Source organism: Dinoponera quadriceps, unplaced genomic scaffold (assembly GCF_001313825.1).
Source record: "Dinoponera quadriceps isolate SergipeBrazil2010 unplaced genomic scaffold, ASM131382v1 scaffold586, whole genome shotgun sequence".
Taxonomy (NCBI): domain Eukaryota; kingdom Metazoa; phylum Arthropoda; class Insecta; order Hymenoptera; family Formicidae; genus Dinoponera; species Dinoponera quadriceps.
The window spans coordinates 2,999,267-3,011,233 of record NW_014554764.1 but is presented as its reverse complement, the minus strand read 5'-3'; the positions used below and the strand labels follow the sequence as shown (position 1 = coordinate 3,011,233).

The window sequence follows — 11,967 nt, the reverse complement described above, 5'->3', positions numbered from 1 at the left end:
ATATTTAAAATAATATTAGCAGTAAATTATGATAAACGTCGACAATTACAAAAATGACAATAAATGATACTGTACATCAATGAAATTTATGAGCAATATCACATATAGAATATGTGCAATTATAAGAGATATAAATGTAAAACTAGCGATATTACATCTACGTTTTATACATGTGTTTTCACGGCCTATTCTTTAAATGTAAGAAACGATATTTTAGCATAATTTTTTTTCTCTTTTTTTTTTATATTCTTTTATGANCTTTTATGAATAACACAGAAAATTGCCTTATGTTATAATTGTAATCGCATAGAAATGATACTATTATTCCTAAATTTAATTATTTGGCAAATTATTTCTTCATTAGATACAAACATGTCTCTCTTTCTGTATTTCTCTTTTCTTTCACTCGGATATGACATGTATAATCATGCTATGGTAGTGGATGATGCAAAATAGAGCATATTTGTTTCAGTTATCCAATAACACGTATCATACGTATCATTTTTTTTTTAAACACCGTTTAAACACAGTTATGATCGTTTGTCAATTATTATTCATGTTCCGTCTGACGATCAATTTTGTTATTCGGAATATTGGACATTGAATACATAAACAGATTTCGCTTTAGTTGGAGCCATCATGTTATTATTTAATACGTTGAGTGTCATGATGAACGACGAATAATAGCGGAATAGCTAATAGCAGATATCAATATTTAATATCTTATGTAAGAACACGAACGTTAGCTAATATCAAATTGAAATATTCGTAGAATCATTAAATATTGATTGGTTTTGTCAATGTTTTTTTTATTATGCAACGTTTCTTTATTATGTACTACAATACACATCAGCTAATTCTTCACCCGCAAAATTAGCACACAGATTATCCCATCACCGATCAGTCCACCACTGCACTCAACGTATTAAAGATGCACGAATGGAATCGTCGTTAATAATAATATTGATGATAATAATAATAACTACAAATGTGTTATAAATAACCTCAGTTAATCGTTACAAGAACGTATCTTTCGTTCTTGTTGTTAACCAGAGGATTCGACAAATAAGGTAATATCTTTAATTACTACAGAACAACCTTGGTAAAATTTAACCTTATCGTATCTTCTCGCGATATCTAAAGCATATGAAATGTTAGATAAGACCACGTTTCTTTTTGTAATCTTCTAGATTTAGCGATCGACGAGGTCCTGTGTCCTTGATGTTGTTAATAGGTTTTGGTAGGACACTAACAGGATTATCTAGAAAGAAAATTATATATTATATAAGTAAATAAATAAATAAATAAATAAGTAAATAAATAAATAAATATATATATATATATATATATATATATGTAAACAGGATTATCTAGAAAGTTATACGTGTGTGTACGTACATATCTGCATATGTGTGTGTTATAAATGATCTGATTCTTTTTAGCTGTATTAGTTTGAGAAATTTATGTACACTGAAGCGTGAGAATCTCATACGTACGCTTCATATGCTTCGATGTGTATGTAAATTTCTTGAATTGGTCTTCAACCAGAAAGAACAGATAAAAAATGTGCGCTATATTCTTCTATCTATTTAATCGTTAAAGAAAATTTACAATCTTAATGCTTAGTACATATACAACTTACTTGGAATAGGAACTTCCAAATCTATTGTTATGTCGAAATCATGCGCATTGAAGAGATCTTCCGTACTTTGCTTCTTCTTAGAATCCTGTTCGTTTTCCTTATCATTGGCGTTTGATACGGAGTCTCCGGCTGGATGAGTACTCGATTTGTCGTTTAATGGAATAGTTACTGCCTCCTCATCCTCTGGTTTGTATACCATTCTGGGTTTAGTGCTTCGTCTAGTGAATGGATCGTCGACCTTCTTACCTTTGCTAGCTTTCAATTCTTCCTGTTATGAGAATTCCAATTAATCAGTCGAAATGAACAATAAACATTAATTAACAAATTAATAATTACCATAATGGCTTTTTCAGCTTCCTCCACATTTCTTTTTCTGTTACGATCATTAATATACGATATGCTAGAGATCGATGCTGTACGCATTTTGTCCAGTTCCGACGCACGTTCTTCCAACTCGCTCAGTTCTTGATTAAGACGACTAGCAGTCTCGTCATCTCCTCTACAATTAGCTGCATCGCGTTCTCTCATGAGTTGCGCTTTCTTCATCGCGTAATTATAGGGAGTTTGTTTGAATCTCTCTTTCTCACGAACTATCTTCTCGATGTCCTCTTCCTTAAATTCATATACCAGCGCCTCTTTAATATCTTTTAATTTCTGATCTACTTCATCGAAGGTGGGCATAGATATTCCTTGCAATGCACACGTTTCCTTCCACTTGAGGAATTCTGAATCCGTAAATTCCTGATTTGAGACAAATTCGAGCCTGAATACACGTTCCTGCGCTCCGTGGCGTAATTTCAATCCTTTGTTGGTTCTCGTGCCGCCGAGCTGATAAATTTTTCCTGTTTCACACACGCCACTTATCTCGGCTACTCTATAGACAGGTTTACCATTATTATTGCCAATACCAATCCTGACGAAACAACCTTGCACCACTCTATCGAAGAATGGTAAATGAACAAATCTTTCCATCTTATGACGGGACAATCGGATTTTGTTTAAATCCTCTTTAGTACTAATATATACTGGTTTCTTCGGTTTGGCTTTATTACTCGTAATCGATCTAAAATATATATATGGTCATGTTATGAACCTGACTAAACATACAATCAAAATTTGCATAAGAATAGAAAAACAACTGACTTTTTATCGTTATCCGAATCAGAGTCACGACTCTCGCTCGAGGAGGATCTGCGTTGTGATGTTGGTTTAACCACTTCTTCCTCTTCCGCACTATCCGATGAACCACTATCATCAGAATATATATCTGATGCTTTGAGTTTTGTTTTACTTCCACCTTTATGATCATCTTCCAATTCTTCTTCCTCTATATCTTTTGATTGTTGTTGCTGTTGCTCTATCCTTTGTTTCTCCTTTTCCTCTGTTTTAAAAAGAAATATGAAATCAACAACATTAACAAAAAGGCTGCAATGCTTAAATGGTTTACCTCGTTCTTTTTTTTCTTCACGTCTAGCTTTAAGTAAAGACATTGCATGAAACTTCTTATCTTGCTTCTCTTCTATCGTCTTTTTACGATCTTTACTTCTTTCCTTAGGATCTGGGGCTCTATCCACTTTTTTCTCTTCAATTCCCTTCTCTTTCTTTTTCGATTCCTTTTGCTTTTTTAACTCTTGTTTCTTAGCCATCCTCAATTTCTTTTCAATTTCAAATCTTGTTTTCATAATTTCACGTTGTTCAATCCGTTTAAAAATTTCCTGTTCACGCTCTTTTTCCGTCATTTGAGCTAGTCTAGCTTGATCTTCTGCATCTCCCATGAGTTTATCATCGTAACCATCATTAAATTCTTCTTGGCTAGAGTCAGAAACACTTGCATCAGAATCTGATACTTCACCTGTTGTAATGAAATATTTGTATTATATTGTTTATCATTGTAACAACATGTCAACATTCTATAAATCTATTATATATCTATGTATCAATAAGTATCTATCGCTCATATTTTCAACTCTTCCTTATGAATAAAAGCGCTTCCAAAAATGGCTTAGGAGTCTGAATCTGAAGAGCCATATTTAAGGCACTTTCACAGACAAAAGAGTTCAAAACACGAGCCTATTTATATGTCTAAAAGATACTTAAAAAAATATCGACGACAAGTACCTTCTTCCGGCTCCGAAATCTGTTTAGCAGGTTCTTTTTCGCTGGCGCTATCCTCCGTACTAGACTTTGTCATTTTTCGTTTGCTTCTTTTTGCTGGTGGTTTCTTTTTCTTTGTCTTCCCAGCCTTATTGCTCCAATCATCAGAATCTGATGTGTCTGAATCTTGTTTAGTATCTTTCTTAACAGAGCTGTTATCTTCATTCGACTGAGAATCATCTTGAGACTTTCCCTTCTTTTTTTTTGCCAATGACAATAGATCCTGAAGTAATGGAGAATATATATATATATATATAACCAATCACACATTGTGCACAATGAAAATATTATAAAAATAATGCTACCTGGAATCACTCTATCCCTAACTATATCATACAAAATGCAGATTGTACGCACAAAATGCAGTTATATATTTCACATCGACATAATGCAAGTTACGACATATTACATCACATGTTTGCATATTATTTTTTGTTGGAGATGTATTCATTTATTATTATAGGTTATGCCAAGTTACTTTCAGCGAAAACGAACGAAGATAAGATTAGTCGATACTGGAAGAAAAAGCCGCGGCAGCAAATGAGTTCGGCAATTTTCCGTGCGATAAATAGAAGCCGAGAAAAAAATGCCTCGGAAATTGCAGAACGAGCATGAAAGTGAACGGCATGCATTTTTTATGCTAAAGGTTAGACTATTTACATTTTCCAAGTCTGAGCCGCTTTCCGATGCACTGCCACTACTGTCGGAGTCTATGAGGGCTTGATTTTTTCTCTTCGGCATCCTGACTATGCGTATTTCTCGACGATGAATGTGAATAATGCGCGGGATCGCGATGAACAGCACTCGATTTTACGCGAGACACAACAAACCCGAAACTTTTCGTCAGTGTCCAGTTTCCAACGAGCCTTCGTAGTCTGTTCTCTTTGGCTGAACTGGTGCGATTAATATTGAGATAAGTATATGTTTTCGCGTGTTACAGAAACCTGACGAATTTCAAAAAAACAGTTGGTTTGCTATAACAGGTAAATATAACGGGCAAAATTATTATCAAAGAAACTCGAGGGGAAAGCGTAATAATAAAATATTTTTATTACATCAATATGATTGTTCGCACTTTAAGCACTCGAAGCTTTAAAGTGCTTCTTGAACGATCTCGATAGCATCATTATTGCAATAGCTACGGCCTGTTGCATTTCGCCAATGTTTTATCACAATGGAAAGTACGTCTGACCAGTTCATGAGTCATATTACTTGAGAAATAGAAAGTACGTCCATCCTTTAGTCACGAGGTCTGTTCGTTTTCGCTGAAATTGAAAACATATACTTGTCTCGCTTCAATTTATCACACTAGTTCAGCGATGCAGCGAAAACGAACAGACCTACGATTTCAGTTTCTCGTTCAGTATAATGGCGACTCGTAACGGAGAATTCTGGAATCAAATAACGGGTTTACGTAATTATTAGACCCGTTATTTTTGTAATTTGGTTCCAGAACCTCCGCTACGCAGAGTCGCCACCTCTATGGTCGCCACCATGCTTGACGAGAAACGTGATGGTCGACTGAACGGTGGAGTCAGACGTACATCTATTTCTCAAGTGGTATGACTCAAAGGCTGGTCAAATTCCATTGTAACATGGACGAAATTCAACAGGCTGTAACTTTCGCAATAATGATGCTATTGTTGAAAAAGCACCTCAAAACTTGAAGTCTCTAATCACATCGGCTATATATATTAATGTTAATTTTCGTCAAGATATTTCGAGTTAAAAATGGTGACCGCTCAATTTCCAACTTCGACTTTCAATTGAGCTTTCAGAGCGAAAATTTGATTCGAAAATGTGATGATAGAGGCGTTTCAAAGAGAAAACTTTAAACATATTTGTTAACTAATGTCGTATATACAGCATCCGAAAATAAGACGGCCTTAAATATAAGATCATGAATACTGGGTTGAAGTGGGGTCTACAATTTAAGATTTAAGAAATTGACCAATAATAATTAATCTGTCCGAAAACGGATGGAAAATAGCGGACCAATCAAAAGTGGTATGCACTTGTCTGTCTAAAGGGAACTCGTTTCGCCATCTAGCGACGTTGCTTGCCACGTTCAGCGCGGCATGCATTTCGGGTGTCCCGTCAGTTGCACGGGTGGGTGACTTGTGTGTATCGTCGTAGCGATCGTGTCTCTTCCGTTTCGCACAGAAATATACGGAGCGAGACGACGACGCCCCCCTCGATGTGCGTTCGGTGAAGGAGAGCGATGAACGGAAGGAAGAGCGAATAATAGCAGACGCAGAGACTGAGTGAGTGAAATTAAACGTGCGAGCGAGAGAAAGAGAACGCGTGTGCGGTGCCTCACCCGAGACCGGCACGGATGTCGTGCGGTTAATCATGCTAGTCCAGCGGCCATGGGGATTCGTGATGTAGCTCAATATACCTAGCCTAACGTTAGCTTGGCAGAGAAACGCTCTCGTGTTGATTGTCGTATTAAATTGGCCCATAACATCGATGCGTCGCGTAACAACGGATCTTGACCACGTCGAGTCGGCTGCGTCTACATGTTCATTGTCACACGTAGAAAGAAGTTCCGTCACTGTCTACCACAAAAAGTGCCTTTTATCGACGATAAACTCGGTGCTCGAGCCTCACGATTGCACGGGCAATGAAGAAGACGACTGCCATGTGCCGCTGTCTTATCTGCTAGTCCTGATGATCACGATACAGCGATCTTGCGACTGATACGTACCTTCGTTTAATCCTTCTATCCGGTAAGCTCTACGAGAAAATGTCTGTTCTCTTTAGCCGAACTGGCCGCGCTCGTTCAACAAATTTACATACACACTGAAGTGTTATGAAAGAGATTCAATGTGTAAATTTCTTCCAACCAGTCTAGCTGGAAAAAAAAAAAACACCATTTGTCATGAGAATGCGACGTTGTTGGTTTAAATAATATCAAGCCACTGGTAGGGAGAACTGTCAAGTTTGAGAAATAATTTTATCGAAGTTTGTGTGTATGACCTTGGCGTCGCGCAAGTTGTCCGTTTGTCCCATCTTATTTCGTCTTTACCAGCGAGTTTATGATCTTTAGAAAGTGAAAACAATCATGACTTAGATGAGCTCTCTCTTCGTTTGCTGCTAGTAGTCATAGGATCTGTAATAACATTTCCTTCGAAAATTTCTTGGTCGAAAAATGATGGGAGCACCGTCATTATCATCCATACCGACGAAGTAACACTTGCGAATAGTACGCATAGCGTGCACGTCGGTGAATAATCACGTGTATTACGGCACGTTGCATAATGCTTGAGATATGTCGTCATAGTCAACAACGTACGCGCGTCGTTGATCAGTCGAAGATTACAATCAAGGAGCTTCGTCCCATATGCCAATTAAAATCCCGCGTCAGTCAGCCTAATGGTATACATTCTCGCGTCAATTCGATCGCGCGATGATGCTCTTTCGGTCTTAATGGATCGATAATAATAAGGTTGATTCTCGAGCATAGCTCGAAGGTTCGATCGATTATGAACTTACTTGGCGATTTTACAGGAGCAATGAATCGGCCGAAAGGAGCGTATCGCAGCTGCTGTTAGACTTTGTCGCTGAATAGTTAAAAGTTAGCATAACCTAAAAGGAAAGATGTCTCAGCAAAACACAAACACGGGCAAGCGTGGACGAGCACAAGGGGTCGCGAGCACCTCGGCGTCGGCTGTGTCCGCGTTGAGTAGCTCCACCGATTTGGCGAGCCTGTTTGAGTGCCCGGTTTGCTTCGATTATGTGCTTCCACCCATCTTACAATGCCAGAGTGGGCATCTTGTGTGCACAAATTGCCGACCGAAACTTTCCTGCTGCCCTACTTGCAGAGGCCCGTTGGGTATGTAGCTGAAACATGATTGTTATTCAGGCTGAATTGAGACTCACCCGACGAATCTGATCTGAAAACAGGTAATATACGTAACTTGGCGATGGAAAAGGTGGCAAGTAACGTAATGTTTCCCTGCAAGTATTCCACCAGTGGCTGTACAGTTTCACTAGTGCATACCGAGAAAGCTGATCACGAGGATACATGCGAATACCGTCCATACAGTTGTCCTTGTCCAGGCGCGTCCTGTAAGTGGCAGGGATCGCTGGAACAAGTAATGCCTCATCTAATTATGAGTCATAAAAGTATCACGACTCTACAAGGTATTGAATTTTGTTTGCTTGGTGATACAATGTTCATTATGATACACCCATTGTTCCTTGGCTGCTCCTCCAGGGGAAGACATTGTTTTCTTGGCGACTGATATTAATCTCCCTGGAGCTGTGGATTGGGTGATGATGCAGTCTTGTTTCGGCCACTACTTTATGCTAGTACTCGAGAAACAAGAGAAATACGACGGACATCAACAGTTCTTCGCGATTGTACAATTAATCGGCTCGAGAAAGCAAGCGGAGAACTTTGCTTACAGGTACAATTACACATTTTCGTAGAATTACAGTTCATGGTATATCCATTGGAAATGAATATTTCTCAAATGTATAGACGAAAGAATTAGATAGTGTTATTAAACATTTATCGAATTATTCCCCGCGAGAGGGTTAAAAACGTTCCCCAGCAAACCAAAGAGATGTAATGACTTTTCCATCGGTAGACTACAATTTGAGCGATTTGTTGGCGACATAAGACACTTGGTATCTCACTGCAATCATCTTTAACAATATCAGAAAACATACGTTCAAAATTCTTTACGTTGAAATAAACGGATATATTCATAAAATGGCGCTTGTGATTGGGCATATTTTTCAATATTTCATTATTGTCAAATATTCCTTTTGCTCTGTAACAACCAATAAAATAATCGTAAAATTTCGCAAACTCACTTTTTTACCTTATCTTTTGTCATGTTGATTTTGTCACGTTATTTTTATGGCTATTTATCGACTTTCAAAGGAAAGCTTCCGTTTTAAATCAACCGATTATAAGTATAATTTTATCAACACATCCTTTGATTTCAATGTAAGAATTTTAGACATTTTCATCATTAATTAAATAAGATCACTGTGGCGAGGAAATAGGAATCTTGAATTATGTCTTGTTCGGCGGTTTTCATAGGTCCGATTCTATCTTTATTGTTTATTATATACCAAAGAAAGATGGAATAATACAGCGCTGTGAATCTGCAGCTATAGTTACATATATAATTAAGATCGTGTCAAGTTTAGTTTGCATCCTGAGTCATTGGCTACAAAATATTTTTGAAGATAAACTTGAATATAACATGTGAATGATAATCTTAAATATAAGATTTGACGATGAATTTGGAGTAGACTTAATCTCTATCTTATTCAACAGACTAGAGTTAAATGGGCATAGAAGACGACTGACATGGGAAGCGATGCCGCGTTCTATCCACGAGGGTGTGTCGTCTGCAATTTTAAACTCTGACTGCCTTGTATTTGACACCTCCATTGCGCAACTGTTCGCTGACAATGGAAACTTAGGAATTAACGTTACAATTTCTATGGCATGAAAAAAGCCAGAAAAAACGGTATGAAGCGGGAGAAAAGAACAAACTATGCCGACATATCGAGCAGTCTTCTAGATGACGGGTACGCCGAAAGTACTCGGGGATTGCCCGTTATGCGCAGATAACGGTTCTTTCTTATGTTACCACAAATGAATATTAACAGTACAAAGATATAAGGAAGCGTTCGAAGTGTGTTGGATGACGCGAAGCATTTGAAATGCTCGGTACAGGACCGCGTGAGAAGCTTTAAAGTGTACTTGTATGTGATATCAGCACTCACACGATAAACACGTTTTCAGTATATCCATGATACGACTTTGAAGCTTTTACATTCAGTACGACATCTAATTCCGAAAAAGAGTGTGTACCTGATATTTGCCGCGCGCCACCTTATTCCCGTTCATTTTGTATGAACTTTTCATCTTCGAGAAATTTCTGACACCTTTTACTCGCGTTTCAACATTTTTCAGTGTTTCTTATGCGAATCTTAATTGCGAGAGTTTAGCCTAATTGCTCGAATATAGCATCTCACAAGTTTACACTGAATCTCTAATTATCATGTTTTATTTGACGTCGATACGTATTTTTCTGTGTCTTCGTTCGTAAAATTTATTTCTTTTCTTTCGTAAAGTAATACTTGTAAAATAACGCTTCATTCGTTGTTAATTTCTCATTAAGGGTCCTGTATATATACGAGTCTTGTATATAATGTGATAGATCTGGTTCTTGTTCATAAACGCAGTATATCGTTTGATTATTCAACAACAGGATGTAGATATATGCTTTCCGCGATTTTCTTACGCGTAGCAATGAAAGGCAGATCAGTTTCTCAGGATATAGTCGAAACGAGATATTAATATTTTTACAACAATTGTATCAGTGAAAATATTCAATTGCAGCAAGGTTCCTGTAAGCATGATATTAAAGAAAGTCAAGAGAGATCAAAGTGATTAAGTTGACATTACAAAAATACTCTCGGAAACATTATATTGAATTTTATACTATGTTGCAACATTTGCTAACATTGACATCGGTGTAAGCTTAATTTTAAAGACAAGATTACATGTTATCGATATGCATAGCGAAAAGGGAAACATGTATTATATTCGACATCTATCGTACTAATATAAATCTCAATGAACGTTTTCTCTTCTGCACAAATTGCGTTATCTTGCGTTGATATGCTAAGACATAGCGTTCGAAATTATCGTTAAAAACTACCAACGATGAAGATTTTTTCTTGATCTCTGTCATTTATGCTTCCCCGCGACACACCCTCCCAGATATGTCAGAATTTTCCTTTGTATTTTTGTTTCACGTAACATTAATAAACTTTATAAAAGAATAGGATAAATATATATATATATATATATATATATATATATATATATATAGAGAGAGAGAGAGAGAGAGAGAGAGAGAGAGTATCGAATCCCAAACTGTATAGCAAAAATCAGCAAATAACGAGATCAAGAGAAAGAGAGGGAGAGAGAAAGTTATGACGATTATTTTCTTCGAAAGAACAATTTAGACTGAAATGTAATTATACGATGAATAGGCTAAGTTTCTTTAACGATTAATTATATATTTTTCATAGAATGAAAATTCTCTCTTTACTTTCACCAAGCAATTCGTATGATTGTTGAAACGACTTTGTCAAAGCACTTGCTCTATGATACTGGATTAATATCTCTACGCTGCCGAGGTATTCGTTATTAGTCGGTTCAACGCCCAGTGGCAAAGCCTTATGGTAAAATGAGAAAATGTTTCTCAATTATCGACAAACCGGTCGTATTGTGTTTTTTCAACAGTAGTTGCGAAAGAATGTATAAGCGCGAAAAAACGCTGTTATTGTAAATAAAAATGACGACTTATTATGTGATATAATTATTATGTATAATGTAAATTGGTATGTACTGATATACGTATCTACATCACAGGGAGAAACACCACTGGGGATTAAGCGAACGGCACGTGTTCCATCTTGTTACAATGTGTTACGGCGAGAGCGACTGAATGACGCTTCTATGAGAGATAATTGTGACTTTATAGAATGCGATTTATAAAATATTGTTGATTCCAGCCAGCGTGAAAGGTCTGTTGTAGAATCATCGAGTTGGTCACTCTCACTGCAACGTATACCGTATATGATCGCGTATATTAACACTTATACGATTATATTTACGCGCATCTATTAGCTGAATATTTCATTTCAGTAAACTTGAACGAGATAAGTGTCCGAACATTTTTGGCGGTTACCGAAAAAGAGAAGAAGAGAGGAAGGAAGAGAGAAAATCGAGTCTCTAATTTTGATATTGATTGTTATTTTACGAGATTGTAAAGTATCTTCCCGTTTCTAGCATAAAACGTTACCGCGCTTAATTGAAGCACTACGATAACCGACAATGCATTCGATTAATCAATCATGTTCGATCATGAAGAAGAAGCGTCGATTAATCGTATTCTAACGATCCTCACAATGAAGAAATAGCATAAATAGCGAGATGAGATTAACGAAAAAATTACAGATACCTATTTGTCAAGTGTGATTTTTCCCTCTGTAATATGCAGCAGCAAATTGAATTTCAAAGGAAACAAGCATTATGCCGTTAGATTATTGTGTACATAATATGATAAGATCAACGATATAGAATGATAAATTCTTTACTCTTTAACTAAGTAGTAATTTATTCCTTAGCG

At 36.8% G+C, this 11,967-nt stretch overlaps 2 protein-coding genes across 3 annotated transcripts; one reads left to right on the top strand and one right to left on the bottom strand.

The window, feature by feature from the left end:
• Positions 1-258: 258 nt before the first annotated feature.
• LOC106741674 (RNA polymerase-associated protein RTF1 homolog) lies at positions 259-4,633 on the bottom strand. The gene is made up of 7 exons (XM_014613909.1): positions 4,457-4,633; positions 3,761-4,019; positions 3,090-3,494; positions 2,786-3,023; positions 1,979-2,705; positions 1,643-1,910; positions 259-1,261 (listed from the first exon to the last, which is right to left on the bottom strand). The coding sequence occupies exons 1-7, from the start codon at positions 4,535-4,537 to the stop codon at positions 1,155-1,157; spliced, it is 2,085 nt and encodes a 694-aa protein (XP_014469395.1). The 5' UTR covers positions 4,538-4,633; the 3' UTR covers positions 259-1,154.
• A 1,257-nt stretch (positions 4,634-5,890) lies between these two features.
• Positions 5,891-10,624, top strand: LOC106741682 (E3 ubiquitin-protein ligase SIAH1-like). 2 transcript variants are annotated; one of them, XM_014613927.1, is made up of 5 exons: positions 5,891-6,525; positions 7,307-7,631; positions 7,703-7,942; positions 8,016-8,208; positions 9,093-10,624. In XM_014613927.1, exons 2-5 carry the CDS (start codon positions 7,397-7,399, stop codon positions 9,268-9,270), a joined length of 846 nt encoding a protein of 281 aa, XP_014469413.1. In that variant the 5' UTR covers positions 5,891-6,525; positions 7,307-7,396; the 3' UTR covers positions 9,271-10,624. The 2 variants fall into 2 exon arrangements, with proteins under 2 accessions (XP_014469413.1, XP_014469414.1); XM_014613928.1 differs by lacking the exon at positions 5,891-6,525 and adding an exon at positions 6,680-7,174.
• Positions 10,625-11,967: the final 1,343 nt, after the last annotated feature.

Excerpts from the sequence above, each read along its gene's own strand:
- LOC106741674 (XM_014613909.1), bottom strand. The coding sequence starts at position 4,537 with ATGCCGAAGAGAAAAAATCAAGCCCTCATAGACTCCGACAGTAGTGGC. Across the intron at positions 3,495-3,760 it reads GATTTCGGAGCCGGAAGAAG|GTGAAGTATCAGATTCTGAT; the intron begins GTACTTGTCGTC and ends TCATTACAACAG. Across the intron at positions 2,706-2,785 it reads GATTCGGATAACGATAAAAA|ATCGATTACGAGTAATAAAG; the intron begins GTCAGTTGTTTT and ends TATATATTTTAG.
- LOC106741682 (XM_014613927.1), top strand. The coding sequence starts at position 7,397 with ATGTCTCAGCAAAACACAAACACGGGCAAGCGTGGACGAGCACAAGGG. Across the intron at positions 7,632-7,702 it reads TACTTGCAGAGGCCCGTTGG|GTAATATACGTAACTTGGCG; the intron begins GTATGTAGCTGA and ends ATCTGAAAACAG. Across the intron at positions 8,209-9,092 it reads GCGGAGAACTTTGCTTACAG|ACTAGAGTTAAATGGGCATA; the intron begins GTACAATTACAC and ends CTTATTCAACAG.